The sequence below is a fragment of the Varroa destructor genome, unplaced genomic scaffold (assembly GCF_002443255.2).
Source record: "Varroa destructor unplaced genomic scaffold, Vdes_3.0 BEIS01000005.1, whole genome shotgun sequence".
Lineage (NCBI taxonomy): Eukaryota > Metazoa > Arthropoda > Arachnida > Mesostigmata > Varroidae > Varroa > Varroa destructor.
Genome location: NW_019211458.1, coordinates 36,277,815 through 36,295,063, shown reverse-complemented (window position 1 = coordinate 36,295,063; position 17,249 = coordinate 36,277,815). Strand labels below are relative to the sequence as shown.

General features: G+C 41.0%; 1 protein-coding gene across 6 annotated transcripts in view; it reads right to left on the bottom strand.

Moving 5' to 3' along the window:
• The window catches only part of LOC111250903 (phosrestin-2-like), a 40,786-nt gene that overhangs the window by 5,896 nt on the left and 17,641 nt on the right, over positions 1-17,249 (bottom strand). For 3 of the 6 annotated variants that reach the window (XR_015329482.1, XM_022806847.2, XM_022806849.2), the window contains exons 2-8: positions 14,230-15,294; positions 8,495-8,573; positions 7,333-7,581; positions 3,242-3,534; positions 2,199-2,330; positions 1,880-2,037; positions 24-167 (exon numbers count right to left, since the gene is read on the bottom strand). Coding sequence is in view for 5 of the 6 variants with exons in the window: in XM_022806847.2 (XP_022662582.1) it covers positions 24-167; positions 1,880-2,037; positions 2,199-2,330; positions 3,242-3,534; positions 7,333-7,581; positions 8,495-8,573; positions 14,230-14,862 (1,688 nt within the window). In the remaining variant the exon portion in view is untranslated. Of the gene's footprint in view, positions 1-23; positions 168-1,879; positions 2,038-2,198; positions 2,331-3,241; positions 3,535-7,332; positions 7,582-8,494; positions 8,574-8,896; positions 8,918-14,229; positions 15,295-17,249 lie in introns of those variants that run through there. The other 3 variants (XM_022806848.2, XM_022806851.2, XM_086991758.1) reach the window with 2 other exon arrangements.

Here is a 17,249-nt window from a genome sequence, read left to right as displayed (position 1 = left end):
TATTGAATAAATATAATACTCACACGGTGGATGAGGCGAGACAATCTGGTTCAGGACCTGAACGACTTTGCACAAAAACGCCGTACTTATGTTTATTGTCCCCAAGCTTTGGAACAAGGACAACTTCCTGCTCGATCGAATTGCCCGAATTAATAGGACAGTCATTTCTTTTCAATGACAAAAACATGAAAACATATGCATTATTAAGAAAGAATACAAGTCATAATATCAACCTCAGTCGAGTAAGTAATAAATAGTGACAGAAGCTGTATAGAGAGCTAGTCGAAATGTTTATAAAATTAAAAAAAAAAACGTTGTTGTACTTAGTTGTTGAATTGTAAAGGAGCGTACTATTCAGAATTTACCTTCGCTATAGTAACGATTTGAAATTGTATACGAGAATAGTTCTTCTAAAGCTGGCACCAGCTTTAGTCCTATAACAGCATATATCTTTCTCTGCTGTTTATTCCGTACACGAAATGAAAACTACACCACCGACGACGCTGCTAACCCAGTTTCTCTCTGTAGAACTTGCAAAGCATAGCGTTTATAAATAGATGTATTCCTTTTTTTACATTTAACATTAACACCTGCTATGTAATATGTCATCTAGAAATACATATATTTGCTAAATGAACTTGTGTTTATTCCAGTTAAGACATAACCCGACCTCTTTTTCTGTCTAATCGAGATTGCTTATTAACAAGGGAAGATGTTGGCGTTGTTTTTTTTTCGTTTCTGTTCTCTCGGTTTGTTTTCCTGTTACGCGCTTTTACTATTTCGAACGAGCAACAGTCAACTTGGCCCCAGGCCTTTTTCAGGGCTACCTCGCTTTTTTGCAGTCTGTCCTGGCACACACATACGTGCAACAGGACGCCAAACGCTATAAAGGACTGGCCACAGCAAAGGATTATGCTAATGATGAACAGCGTCATAATCTTTAGGGGACGCTGGCAAAAACCAGTTCATGTCATGCCACTCAGCCACTAAAAGGACGCTCAGCAACAAGAAGTACCACTTCTATGCCAGGCCATTCAGTTTCCTCATGGCCTGACTAGCTTTTCTCGCATAGCACTTTTATGATGTCCAAGCCATTAAGAGAAGGAAATTGTTATCGAGGAAGTCTTATGCAGATACTAGCCAGAATTATACTGCTCCGACAAAAACAGCCGTTTGTTTAGCAGAGTGGCATCTAACACGATCGTAATAATGAAATCGGATGGAAACAGTAGGCAATATCTTGCGGTTATTGAGAATCACAGAAATAAGCTGTCATAATGAAGATAACGTATTATTACATATATAGTAATGTGTCCAATGGGCGAACGTGAACGTTCTCGTTGAATGAGAAAGTCTTTTTTGCCCGTTAAGGCACAACTAGGCGCATTCGAACCATTATGTTGACAAAATGATTGATTACTACAGATAAAGATCGGTCTTAACACAGCGAAACTATATAATGAAGTGTAACGTAAACTCGTCCCGTGTCGTCAAATAGATGCGCTTTGGTTTGCCAAATTCAAGACACGCTTTACCTGCCTTATGAACAAAGTATATCGATTGGTAACGAGTTACGTAAAGCAAACGTAATTTAAAGTATAAGCACAGCGGCTTCTTCACACATCAGAATTGCATTCATAGGTTTTTAATAATATTCCATAGTGAATATATGCCAAGAAAAACGGAATCAACCGGATCTTGGTAAAACGACTTATAGACTAGTTAGAAAATGTAACGATAACGTAAATAAGCTGCAGACGAAATATAGGCAATGCTAGTCGCTATAGATTCCATTACGAGAGAAGGGCAATCGGTTAATCAGGTAGATCTATGAAATATAGCGGTGAAGTTATTTACAGTTAGAACCGAGACAGATTACCTATTGTTTGTCGTAGCCACGCACACCTTCCATTTACCAGTGGAGAACAGACAGATATCAGCCACCTGCAGCACCGAGACCTTAACATGCTTGATCGTTTTATGCGATGAGTTCGACAGATGAATCTTCACACGAATCTCTTCGCCATGCAGGTACAACTAAAAAATGTGGGATTTGATTATAATAACATGGCATCTGACTAGCAAGATAAGTTTTCAATATTCGTTTTGAGAGTCGAGCAGGTAAATCTTGCTTCTATTCTCGTTACTGGCGTAGCTGATGTGCGGGTGGTATTAATACGTCAATCGCTGACACGTACCGCTTTATTGAGAGTTGCTTCAAGCGACAGGCTGCCACCATTAAGTGGAAACTCTTTAAAAATCGTCCCTTTTGGATACACGGGGCTGTCATTGTTGTCGAGAAGATTTCGCGCCAGCGATACATACTGCACCTGTTTGTATGATGGCCGATAAGAGAAAGCAGAATTAAAGTAACTGTAGTCTTCATCGTCGCGGCATTCTACTTTGTCTCAGATACTGTACACGATTTCTAGAACACGAAATGCATGTGGCCACTGCAAATGAGGGAAACGATATTCGTGAACGACAAACATAGATCTATCACTTTCATTCATTGTTGCTAGAAAAAAACATGCATAGCGCTAATAGTTGGTCAAAGGTTTTTTTCTGTAGAAGTACGTGACGTATAGGAATGGACACGCATATTAGAAGCAACTATATCGAAGAGCAACACCATTAACAATGTAGATATGGTATTAAACCCACGCTTCTACCTGTATGTGGAAGGTTCGAAAAAAACAGATTATCTATTACCTGATTAATGCGCCCCAAAAAACAGTTAAACGCTAATACAATGTATTCAAGGTTTCCTACATCGTATGTAATCCTAGACGATGATTCTTATAGCATATTTACTAACGCGTGACATGAAGAGTTGCGCGGGAAGATTTGAATTGAAACACTGCTATGGATAATTTCATATCCATTCGGAATACACTAAAGGAAATGTGACGATAAACTAAGCTATTCACTGTAATTTTTCATTTTATAGTTAGGACTTCAATGAGTGAAATCTCACACCTGACTTTTCGATCGGCGGTATTTTTATCTACTTCTACTGCAGCGCTCCCTGAGCTGGTTAAAAAGTTACCCCTCGAAGAACAAATTTAAAAAAACGTTCTACAATTGCTACCTTTCACCAGCTTTTAACAACAATGGATGGAGAGTAACCTTTTCTTATACAGGCGATTCTCACGCTGGGAGTTTAGTTTATACCGCTTATAGATATGAATGGCTTGAGCACGCGAAAGCCAGTTGGAACTGAGGTAAATTGGGAAATTACCTTTTTGATGGGAAAGTTAAGCAAACTGATCGTAGTCTGTTGTTCGTCGATGTCCAAACAGGAGTAACAGCGAATGTAGTAGCGAACCCCGCAAGTGTCGCCGGAGTCAGGGGTGGTCCGCTGCATAACCATTGAGACAGGCGCGTCCCCAGGAAACTCAAAGCGAAAAGGAATTGAATCGGCTGTTAAGCAAAGCAACGTCGACTGGTGAAATGAAGATAGTGGGATTGCGTACCGTGACAAAATGCGGCGTTCAGTCGAAGCTTTTTGCAGCTCGACCTGAGGAGTGATACCTGTCGAAAGTGTATCATTTAATATTATCTCTGCAGTGTTACGCTGAAAATCATTTGTAAATTCGTTCTGAAATGCAGACATTTTTTGTTTGATGCCCAGTTTGCAGTGTGAACGGAGACACAGTACTGTCTCCGGTTGGGCAGAATTGGTCCAAAAAATGTTATATAAGAAGTAAATGTAGAACGAGCTGAAACTTTGCAAAGTCGAACCGATCGAAACGTCTTCAATAGCCTTCGTGCCAATACAGAGATTGCAGACGAATCGATTAAATTCTAAACATTCTTCTAAAATTTCACAGCTCGAGTATATATTACTTTGACAATTCATAGAATTAAGACACAAAGACACTACTCGACGATACTTTCTAAGCTCGCAGGGATTTTTTGCAAAAATCGTATTTTAGAAGAAGTTCTTAAGTTAGGTCGCCAATGTGTTGACCTACGCTACTCGCCGAGAATCGTTAAAGTGCGCGTACTGAAGGAACATATGTACCTGAATAGGAAAATGAGCAGGAGTTCTACGGATATATTAGCAATGCAACAGGCATGTGAAGGAAAGTTGCGGACTTTAACTTCGCAGCGCATCAATTCGAATAGTAACTTCGAAATAGTAACCTGTCTGCTTATTACGCTTACTGTGAGCGAAGTATGGATACAGACACGTCTGTCTCGTGCTAAGGGTCAACCATCTCAGGCAGTATTGACTCAGTTCTAAACATAAAATCGAAACACCTAGCTTTCACCAATTTTATGCGAAGACCCTGTTTTTATAAAGCCAGTCTTGCAGGACCGTCAAAGAAGTCGAGCGATGAATCGAGCGGCCTTGTTTACGGCCTTATCAAATCGGAAAGGGCTCCCCGCGAATTAGACTGTTCTAGGCTTACGAACGGCGTAATTGGGCAACCAGGGCGGCAAACTCAGAGCCAATGAAATGGCAGAGTCTACAGACACCGGCCTGTTTTGGCACCGCTTAATGGCCAAAAAAAACGTTAGAAATGCGAATTTCGTCTGCTGTGGTACGCTGCTCTCAAACCTGCTCACACGATAGCTAATGCTTTGTGTATATTGACACAAACGCTTACCGGTCGTGGTACTAATTAGAATACCGAAAAACTTCGGTAATAACAAATGTTCTAACGATCAGCCGTAGATCCAGCAATTCCACCGTTATATAAAGCTGAGAGAATTAATTCCACTAGAAGTCCATACTCACTATGAACTTTGATCCAGTTTACCTAGTCTTATGAAAACCGATATCGCTGTAGCAATAGCCGAATATTATTATATTTATACTGAAAACATACAAAAGTTATTATACACGTTGGAGGATACTATTATTTATAAAAAAAAAAAAAAAAAAATTTAGATATTAATGTTCGATGTATTTTTTGGATATTGCCCATAGCACAGCAGATGTGAAAAATGCTTGGAAATGTTCTTTGCTAATCATTAGGAACAACTCTCAAATTCAATCAAATCATGAAAATGAAATTCAGTATGTGAACTTGTGACCTTATGGGATACTATTGTCCTTTCGAGATGATATAGCAGAGCGAAAGGGCTAGCGGGAAATCATGTTGCTTTTCTGTTAGCATGCCTGCTATTTTTTTGTGGCACGATCAGTCGGTCTGATCTACACAATTTGGCCCCAAGAAGTGGTCCTTCGTGAAGAGTGTGCATTATATCCGCACTTTTAATAATCGCCAATATATCTTTTTAGATTCAACTGAATTTTTGTATCTCGCGGAAGGGCATCGATGGAATATCTAATAGTCTGACCTAGAACGCCATTTTCCAAATGGTCAACGGTCATGTTTCTAGAGAATAACTTTCTGAATAGGAAAGCCGAGGCCTTGAAGGTTTTTCTTGAAGCAAGAAATAAGTGCCTTATTTAGAATTGATACTATTCATAGAAGCAGAGGCATTATTTTGGATCAATATACATATTGTCCGCAACATTGTTTTCCCTAGATGATATAAACTGCAAGTAAAATTCCGTCACAATTAGTTTATCTGAATTGCTATTTGAAGGTACAGACCTTGTTTTGGACACAATATCTCGGCTCTGTAATGGATTCGACTTTCACACATTATCTTGTTTTAAGTGGGAATCAACGGTTTCCATCTTTAACAAAGCTATTTAAGGATAGTAGTTGTACGGCTGTTACTGCGCAGCAACTAACGCATCAGTTAGGTACAAAAAGGTGTATTAAAGAAGAGGCAATAAAGAATAGCCGAGGCCGTTCTTGCGAAAGACCTGCTGCTTTCAGTAAATCAATTGACTCATTAGGGAAACTTCGACATTAGATGTAGATTTCTATATGGCTGCCGATGGCCCCCTCCCGAAGTTACGGTAAAATGACAGAATGTACATATACTTTATCAGAACAGCTATTTAGAACCGTCTATAAAGCGGATCGTTTAATAAGAAGACTGCTCATATAATTTTGCATGTGGCTGCCTGTGTCTGCGTTCGTGTAGAGTGATATATTGCCAAGAAATAAATTTGTTGCTATAGATGTGATTGTTCTGTTTGAGATGCCTAAGCATCAAATGCATCTTTCTAATACGTAAAAAGCCCGTCGTATAAGACATACGCCGGGGGTAATTTTGGATCTTCGGTTAAAAGCGTTAGTGCGTACTTTTTGGCAATATCTCTTCAGGGACCTCTCCTTTTCACACTGCGTCCCTGGCGTCATCTGACAACAGGGTGCTCTAAAGTGGTCGTCCTTGTAGTATAGAGCCACGTTAAACATAAAACAATAATAAATTCAGACTATTTACAACATCGGAGATGTGGCATTTTTGTTTGTGTAAAACAGCCTTGTGCCTCAGCCGTTCGTGTATCATTTTCAGTAAATAATCACGGTAATTGCAATAAGCTAAAAAGACACTTTTTTTTTCGGTCAGACTAAAAGTACAGAAGCCGTTCAATGCAGCACCAATAGAGAGGTTAGCATGCAACCTAATAAGACCTTGTAGTAGACTCTTACTTGATGCGCGATTCAGAAAATGGACTCTAACGGGCGGTAGTATAGGTACACAATGTTTTCAGTACTCGCATGTATAGTAGAACGCGCACAGGTAGACATTTGATAGCATAACTGTTGTAGTTTATATCAATTGTTTCTTATAGATCTAAGGGCGAATACCTCAGGTGCCTAGGTGACGACTAATTCCCATTGGATTTAGTCATCGTGCTATTCAGAGCTGTCCTTGAGCTTATCATGATCACACAAGCCATCCGCTGAATATAAATGCCATTTTTTCCCGACCCAATATCACCGGTTTATGAATGCGTTCTAACCTGCTGTGAGTGAGTACAGCCATAGTCATGTATAAATAAATGCATGTATACAATACGGTACTTGAAGCTACCTGAGGCCGTCTTATATATACTTGCGAACCGCAAAAGCAATCCTTGCACTTTTTTTAATGAGATATCGTAATTTAGCATGGGACTCACTGCTTCTAGCGCCAAATCAAAAACTTCTAACCAGGACGAATCTCCACATTTAGCCAGTGGCGTAAGGTCGGCTCTATAGGGCAAGAGGAAGACAAGATCTCTAGTAACGGGTGCTAAGGACGGTGTTGAGCAAGGGACACGGACGTACGTGTTGAGGCTCAGGGTTCGACTGTGCTAATGGCGCCACCTAGCGCATCTAAAAAAATTAAACGGCGTCTATGATGAAATTGCGTTTTTTATACTGTTTTTTTTGCTATTCTCATTATTCACATAATAGTATATTGTGTCTAACGCTACTGACTCCTAATTGTAGCAACGGATAGAGCACGTACCTGATGAAGGTCCAGCAACAGGTTCTTTATTCCTGTACTGAGGACTCCTAGGATAACTTCCACTTAATCCCTCTGGGCTAAGCCTTCTCCTCGCCGAGCAGACCGGAGCGTAACCCATGTAGATTTCTCGACATAAAGACATTCCCAAAATTTCATCTTCTTCGCGTCCATAACGAAACCGGCCCACTAAAGCAATATACACCTTTTCGCCCAGTTCCAGTTTGCTGGGGTCAAATGACACAATGCCCTCTGTATAGATAAATTGAATCGCAAACAAAAACATATGACACGTGTGAAAATGCTCATTTCTACTGTAACTTCACAATGCAAAATAAGTCCTAAAAAGGCCTAACCTATTTACTGAAGCTAAATGAAGGCGTTGCAATGACATCGAACACAAATTACCATTTTAAACATATATTGTTATTTGCTTTTGATAATTCCGAAATTTTATCGCAGATGTTGCGCGAACCATAGTATCGCCTAGTACAGAATAAATACCCTCGGTTAACATGTAAATGTCAAGTTTCAGCGGAGTAAAGGTGATCTCGTTTAAGTGTTGGCTCCTTGCGATTGACAGTAGCGCATCTGCTTTTTCTATTACACATTTATTCACGATATAACCAAAACATCGGTTAGTTCGACATTGTTTCAACATGAGCTTCTGTCAGTAGACCGGTGTTAACAAAAGCATTATTTTTGTTCTCGATATGCGCGAGCCCGGCAAGCTTCGTATAGCTCTTGGTTAAAATATGTTCAGCTGCAGTTCAACGATATCCGATCCGCGTCGTCGGCGCTATCTCGTCAATTCAGGAAACATCTGAAGAACCGACTAAGAAAATGAACGTTCCACCTATTGCGCTCTGCATGAAACAGTCTTCTAAAAGCTAGCTGAAGTAGGAACGAGACAGGTTTTTTTCCTACTAATTCGCAAAATGATGATAAATCATTCCTGATCGATCCGACGGTGCGAACAGGGAATTATCTACACGAGACGTGAACAAGAAAGCTCAAGTAGTTTGTCAGACGCTTTGCCGCTTGTTCCGATCTGTCACGACGAATCTACTCAGATCATATATAACTTCATATCAAAACCATAAACATTTAATAATATCAACGATACTAAATGTGCTAATATTTACACAGTAACCAGTTTACTTACTAGCTAATGGATGCTTACCGACAGGTTCGGTGACACAGCCGAGATCTTCGAATTCAATCTTTGGCATATAGACAGTCACCTATAATCGATTTCAAAAGCAAACAAGGATTGATAGATCAGGTCGAAAAAGAGTAAATTTTTAGAATATTCAAGTGTGACAAATATCCGAAAATGACTAATAAACGCTAAATGAGTTAACTTTAATAGACGAAGGTCCAACTCAGAAGATCGCACTATGATTAATGGCTAGTCATCATACAGGATAGGAATCAGCATGCTACATTCAATATTGTCTATTGGCACAGTTTCCGCTGTCGTTAAAATGTAGCACCTCACTGAAGATTAACCTAACCATACTTAAGGAGTTCACAAAGAACAATAAACATTTCACGCGAGTCATACCGCCATGTCACTTGGAAAAAATCATTTACAGGTGAGAGAATCAAGTACTGTGCTGGAAGGCCTGTACTTCGAAAAAAATAAGGATCCTTCAATAACAGTCCCAAGAGAACATTGACGCCTTTCAAGGGAAACCGCGTTGGTACAATTGATGAGATGCGGGTACACGATGCGACGCGGAGATAAAATGCAACCATCTGAGTATCGTGTACAAAGTGACTTCAAACCGAATCAAGCTTGGTTTCGTTAATTTTCGATTACCCGAATCCTGCGCATTACGAAGGCACAGCACGTATCCGTCGTGCCATTGGAGTACGATCGAAAGAACTTGTAAACATATTACGTAATACCATTTGCCAGAATTCTCCGAAAACAAGTCATGAAATCATGATGAGGCACACTTCTGCAGAAAAATTTCATGGCTGGGTTGCCTTAACCCCATATTCAGCACTTATAGCCCGTGAATTGGTGTTACTGCAGACGCTCAACAAACACCAGAAAAGAAAAAGCTTTGATACAATCGAAAACAGTTTGGAGAATACGAGGTCTTTTTCTGTGATTGAGTTTAAAAACTCCTCTAGTGATTAAAGAAAAACGGCTACATACGTACACTGAATTCCGTGACGAGTAGACCGAAGGGCAAACTGGAATTTGGACGATGAAGGCCCGCCCCCTTTCGTATGGAGCAAAATTTCGCCCAGTAGTAGTAGTATAAATATTATAGTCAACGGATATTATAATATGATTACGTGAATAAAGCCTGTCAGCTAATTACAAAACTAAATATGCCTGCATATAAATATTGTATGTATCACTCGAGCAGTAAATGGGCCGATATAATGTAATGTATTAATAACTAGATAGCGATTTAACTTCAGGTCGTCCTGCAGTGAACTGAAATAAGGTAAGGTGGCTGTGTTGTATTTACTGTTCGACGAACTTTGGTACCTGCCCTACGATTGCTGCGGTTGCAGCCACAGCTGCTTCTTCTGTTGCTGCTGGTGGAAAGACCTCTGTAGGAGAACGAATCGATAAAATGGCTGGTTGTATCAAGGTCTAATTTCACTCGAAGAGACTAGCTTCATTTGGAATAATCGCATGATCCAGCCAGTCGAAACGCTGGTGCTGTGGCCGTAAGCAGAGCTTTTTAGGACGACTGGCAAGGTCAAGCTGTGTCCTTATCGTACTCACTCAGTTTGTGCTGCTTGAATCCACACATCGTGGCACACTCGCCCACACACACATACATAACTGCATAGATGCAGACCTAGACTCGCGCAAGCTCACAAAAACAATGATATCTACCAATACACAGCATGTACTGATTAGCATGAAATGACTTCAGAGTGATCGCCTTTAAGCAAGGCTAAAATATCTAAAATGAGCCATTTATTAATACGTCAGAAGCTCTCTATTTACAAATGTTATTCATACATTTGAGACTTCGTCTTGGGGGGTTTTAAAAAAAAGATCGTGCAAGGCTGTACAAACAACTTTACAGGTTCACCTGCCGGCGGGCTTGAAGATTTTTTGCATCAAGAAGGCACCCAGTTTCAATCGAGTACAGGTCAGGGAACTCAAAATTACCATCATATGGCAAATAAAGTATACCTATTGGGATGAACATACACATCATCGCATCGAAATGTCATATCGTTTTGTTGGCGTTAAGGCGTTAGTTAACGACGTGGGCATGAAGGCAACTGTATTGATCCCCGGCAAAACTTGGTCTTCATTTCACACAGCATATTATAACTTTTGTCAGAGTTTTGTCAAACAGTTATTTTAAAGTCAATTTAGAGAATTTGATGCTAGCACGCTTTCGGTTCGACTCGAAAACAATTGTTTTAAAACAAAACGATCCACAAAACAGGAAAATAAATATGGAGAAGCTCAAATCACTGCTACAAAGTCAACCAAATAATTTTATGGCTATGATCGGTTGTTTTAGTCCTATAGAAATCCGGCCTTACGGTCCGGCTAGAAAGAACCCAAAGCTGTTGACAGACGAGTTTGAAAATCAACATTTGTAGCATTAAAAATTTCGGCATCCTTTCTAACCAGCGCTGCATCAATAGTTTCGTCTGCTCAATGTCTATCGAAGCAGTGTAGCCATATATGCAGTTGTGAATCATCCTACGAAAGGATAAAATCACATTTTCTAGGATATTCTGTTATCGTTTGTTAGCCATTGCGCAGAACGAAGGGAAAGTAATGTGGATGACGGACGGTAGTTAGGCAAATATCTTTTTTGTATATATCATTTTCTGTGTCGATGTAGCAGAAACGGCGGCGGCGGCGGCGGCGGCAAATACGATAGTACTCTTTATACAGCAGCTCTGACTGCTCGTATGGGTTGCCACGGCGTCACAGTTTAGCCTGCATTAACTGCTATGATCGCGGGCGGCGTTCGTAAATTGACCTCGTTCGGTATGTAGTAACAAGAACGTGTAACGATCGCTGCGCCAATGTGACTTCGCAGAGCATCTTTTGCCTAGAAAAGCTACGCGAGAAAAATAATCAAATAACCAATTTATGCTATATCTACGCACAGGGAATGTACTAAATATATTACCTATACCATGTGCTAAATAGTGCTTGCAAAATAACCACGCGGTAATCGATAGCTCCAATTATGAAAGATCTACAACGGGTCGACACCAGCAGAAGGGGGCAAATAACAATTCGTCTTAGTAAGTGGCCAGGCCGATCTTGACAATCGTCACAGAATGTTAGATAAAAGTTACACCTCTTAACTAGCAGAATGGAGAAAGCCTGTGTTAACCCACTGGGGAGCATCTGATTGACAGCGAACGCTTCTTTGCATAATGCGTATCACTTTTTACAAAGCTTTGCGATGATTTCATACAAAGCAATTCTAATATATCTATCAATCACAATTTCCACGGCCTGGCAGAAGGACACCCTTCACGATTTCCCTATACCTCTCTATCTCCGTTCAAATGAGTAACAGTAATGCCCAGTAACACTGAGATAGATCCTAATGTATGCGTTATACTGCTGATAGATTGCTCTCCTCAATTCACGACAATTCTTGGTAACCCCTGCTGTCACCCTTTCTTTTACATCATTTGGGAACACATATGTATAAATTAGAGGGGCAAGTACGCATGCTGGCACAGACGGAGGCGTAACATATGAAATGTACCACAGCTGGTGCCATTCTCGACCCTTTCATTTTTCTCCTCGGTAGAGAGCCTCACCAAAGACGTCAGCGCCCGTCCAGATCAGACGGAAGTCCACCTGCTCTCATTCGATTGATTGCTACATATCTGCGCAACAAGCACTTACGCAAAGGTATAATTTAAATATTATGCATATGGGCAGCTGGGCAATGTAACACCAGGTTCCCCTATCTTCTTTTGATAGTGAGCCGAAGTACGACCTCGGCATATTTCTGTATTACGATAGTATGGCATCAAAGACGGCAGCAAGAACAGCAGCACCAGTGTAGCGGGAATAAACTGTGGAACTGAAAATACAACTTAGACACATTTGAATAAAAAAAAACAAAAATTCTCTTTCTATTTTAGGACAGTTACATTGGCACCGAATAGCAGGGGGATATTTTCATGAAAGATGTTGATAGGAAATAATACGCTACAAGCGGTCTTACGTGTACAAGGCTGGTAGACATATTGCTGAAATGTTGCGCAGAGTACGGGGAAGAATAGGAAAAAAGTTAATTAAAATGAAAGGATACACTCAGAGAATAGATAAGTCAACAACAATAAGCAACTAACTATAGGAAGCAATTAAGTTTTACTAACATCTATTATACTTGAAGGACTATTGTTCCTTTCAATTTCTTTTCCTCTGATTGTAAACTTACGCCTTATCGTATTATATAGCCATCGACTTTGTGCCACTCCATCTTGTAATCTAATATGATCGGTAAGCAGTTTCATTACTGATAAGTCGCCTATAAAAAATATAAGCATATCCTAATTAGTCGTGTATTTTTTTATCTAGGTGCTTATTCTCATCTGTGAATTTGGGCAAGGTTTATTTTGAACTTAACGACATTATTTAATATTTAGCCTATATCAACTGTGTTACCTAACGTGAACGTCTAAGGTACTTTACGTACAAGTACTTGAGGTATATTAGCGAGCTAGGTGTTGGTAAAGATCGGGATTACTCACTGTTTATTTGCCAGATTCAAAAGATGCTCTTTTTTAGTAAACTTCTTTCATAACCTGTACATAATGTAGGGTTAGCTACTCTGTACAGCACTCATTTGACCCGTGAACATTGTGACCATGCTGACCTTGAAGAACGCAAAACTCTGCCGCTTACTTTCGAGCTCTGTCTACAAGTTTCCGAGCCCTCAGGGTCAGGCGCAAGCCGTTCATTGATGGCGGCTGTATTGTCAAAGAACTTCGATATAAGCGCAACATCGGACTTCACTCACGCGTAATGTATGCGCTGAATCGAAGTACGTCAATGAATCAATCCGTTCTAGGCAGCAGGCCTGCCTATAAAGCAGGCATGGTTACAGTTATCTCTGATGTGCAGAATGTAACTATACTGAGCACATCAAACTTTTAAAGTGTAATGCGTCGCATCAAAAAACGCCTCCGACATACCTTGATGCGTACTCTGGCTGGAGTTACAATCATTACGTGAAGTTTGTTTAAGTTACACTTACATAGTGTCTCCTGCTGTTGGGGTTTACTATCTCAAACGAAACTGAAACATAAGTGAATTGTCTTCCTCTTTGTTGCAAAAGTAGCAGAATAGATAATTTCATCCTTGTAGCAATATTTATAATAAACGTTTCTTTTATCTTTGAAACTGAAGCTTCCATTAGTAATATTTTCTAGTGTACTTTTCATGTGAGATACGGTAAGGATCAGTTTTAGGCACACTTTGAGCTCACAGTGCAGGATTGCTTATGGTGGCAGAACGTAATAGCACCAAGGCCTAACATCCTGGCACGGTATTATTGGTGTGATATTACGACAGGTTGTTTGTACCATATATACACTTTGTTATTTTACCCGGCCAACCGTGCGTCAAGGAGGAAAACAAAAAGCAGGAATTCTAGCGAATATGATTTGCCCAGTCTGCCCTAAATCAGGGAATTACGACGTATAACGTATTCTTTTGCAGGTTTACTCCTGAAAATTAGTGCTCGAATAACTTAATTTCGAAAGTAATCTGGATCTCTGACTTTTTACGCTTGCTTGCAAACAATAGCGCCTCGACGTATTGTTATACTATCGATGGCTGAGTTTGAACGAAAGCTTTACGCAAATCATAACATTATCCTAGCTACATGGCTTATAAATATTCTATACGGATGTAAGCACCTTTCCATTAGGAGACGTCTTTCTCAGCAGGATAGCGTCGCCCAGCTGCACTGGCTCTGTTGCTTCGGTTTCCTCCTTTGGTACCTGCAATGGCGCCACCTGCTTAAGGTCCTTTATCTTGCTATCCTGGTGTTGCGTCGACTTGTTTGTTTGGCTCATCATCTTGTTCATTAGTTGACTGCAGAGACGCTTGACGATATCAACAAATTTTCGTCTAATGAGCAGCTGTTGCTGTGAAGACGAAGTCTGCGAGGTCGCGGCTGTTGCATTTGGTAGCGGCAAGGACGTGAAGGACGTAGGCGAGGCGCTGGCCTCGCTGGCTAGGTTTGCAGGCGTGCACGATATCCGGTTTTGACGCTGCTGCTGGTAATGATGCTGTTGCCGACAGTTGACGGTGGCTAGGTATGAAGAACGGGCAGTTACAGAACAGCTGGATGAGCTGTGCGACAAGTTGGACCAGCTGGAGGGGTAGACTTTGACTTTGTTGTTGGCTGTCCGACACGTGGCAGGCAATACCGAAGAGGTTTGGGATGGCGGTTGTTTTAGGTGGCTGGACTGTTTCGCTCGTTTTGGTTGGTGAGGGCATGGCGAAGGTGGGGGGTCGATCACCACAATCTCCTCATTAAACACCATCAATGAGCGCAATTTTGGCCAGCGAGGCTAGCCGGCTGACTGCTAAGGTCCTGCTAGTCAAACTACCGTCCGACCACTCGTTCGACGATAGGTGGGGTGACGACTACGAACATGATGACGAAGACGACCACGCCAACAGCAGCCAAGCTATTGCAATGACCTCGACGATCCGAAGGATCACTGCAATTAGATTAACCTCAATGAGGAGAAGAATCAATGGGTGCGATTTTAGCTTCCTTCAAAGATCTCTTTTTCTGTCGAAATACTGGCAATTAATTCTCGCCGGAATACTTCAGTGTGTGTCTCTGTTCTCAAAGCTTCGTACGAGAAACAGCTAGGTGAGTCGAATAGATATTTTTTGACTCTGTAGACCAATAAAAGCTCGATATACGATAATTTGATAGTCCAATGGTTTCTTTCTATCCAACACATCTGTAAAACACACATGACAAAAGTTTACAGTTAGCATAGTAACCTGTACAAGTTGCAATAATACTGATTTGTCATCAACGATCTAGAATTACGTGCCTGATTATTTCGACATGAGCTACGTGTGTGTCAATACATATTTAAATCCATTGTTGACCATGTACATTAGCTATACATGTGAATACATTCGTTGATTATTGCAGTATACGTTTTCGTATCATCTACTCTTCGCAGACAATCGCACGGGTCACTTGAAGTCTACCATATGGAAAGCGAAACAGCGAGCGCAGAAACTGATGAAGAATCTCGTCAATATATACCCTTATCTTCACAGTTGTTAAACGATCAAGTTGGTAGTAATTTAAATAGAATTCACCTGATCTTGTTTTCCAGTATGCGCTTTAACGTATAAGATGCTCAAAGTGAGAAATACTATAACATATTATAATATAATGTATATTCGAAAACACGTCTAAGTTAATACAAAGGAATCGAACTTCGTTGCTTCATGCTCATTGTCGACCATGACGACATGCGCATAACACTTGTAGCAACGCATAGACTGTACCTATGTAAATTCTAGCTGTATTCTCTATACGCAGTACAAAAGTTCGGACCAATAATACCGTATCATTAGACCAGAAGATAACCGTTCGGACGCTGCTCCTTCGATCTATACTCCATTCATCCCTCTCGTGCTTTAGCCCTGTCTTCGCGGCCGTTCATTAGTGTTTGTTCATTAGAATTGGACTGCTTATGTTCTCTGCATTGCCCGGCCCACCGTGGCCGAATGGCTCGGCAACCGGTAACTACAAGTAAGGTCTGCAAGTGTTTTGCTGTTTCCATTTTGCCCTTGAAGAATATCGTTTTTGTCATGGTGCCATTCAGGAGCGATCGAAGGTTCGCCAAACTTAAAGCTGAGCTGACAGAAGGCGCAGCGCGTAATGGTGAGCAGGCCAGTGGTTGTGTTTTCCCCTTCCTAAACTTCAAACCGATTGCCATTACCATTAGAAGCAGCGGCGGGGGCTTCGGCCTGCCCGATATCGGCACAGCGAAGGATAGCTAAAATGGCAACCGGACCAAGTGGTCTGAACGACGAAGCCTACGTCCACTAGAAGCGGCGCCACCTCAATCGATAAAAGCTGCCAAGAGGGAAAGATCGGGGAATGGAGGGATGGGGCTCGGCAATCGATACGAGTATATCTTTGACAGGCCTGCGTCACGTCCGGCCCCGTCTTCCGGCAAGAAGCACCTAATCTCATGGAGAATTTCTACTTGTTTTTTGCTTTTATCTTTATGCTTGTCTCATGACAGCGATGTACCTGGATCAACTTAACGTTTGGCAGCTCTCGCCGGGTTCCCCGCTTACTTCCTATCCCGCGGCCCCGGCTCTCATCCAGGGCCACTTCACCCTTCATTTTCCGCAGTCAAGAACAGCTTAGTTGTAACTGGCGAGGCACTATTGCAAAAATTTGAATCGTAAAGCAGCTCTGTTGGTAAACTGAGAGGGCGTCTGTGAACATATGCTACATATGTGTTTAACGTTGTGTCAAAGGATATGCATCGCTAATAAAATGCTGCTGTCATCGAGTGAAGACATCAAAACCTTTGCTAAAAGCAGGGCCCGCGCATGTATGTCTATGGTCATCGGGTCTCACATAATATAATATGGTCTTGAAGTACACACGTGACATGTAATTGTGCTAGCGAAACGTGTATTGATCCTTTAAGACATAAGACTATGAAAATATAAAATCATGGGTATGATGTTAGCAAACAGAGAGGGTCTATTGGTCGATTCACATTAGAAGTGGATAGGACCCGTTCACGGGCCTAATTTTCGACGCACAAACTAGGTGGATTACCTTAAATGCGTTCGAAATACCTGTCCTAACAGTGCAACTAAAATATGTATAATTATCGTGCGAAAAAAAAAACAACAGTTACACCGCACGTAT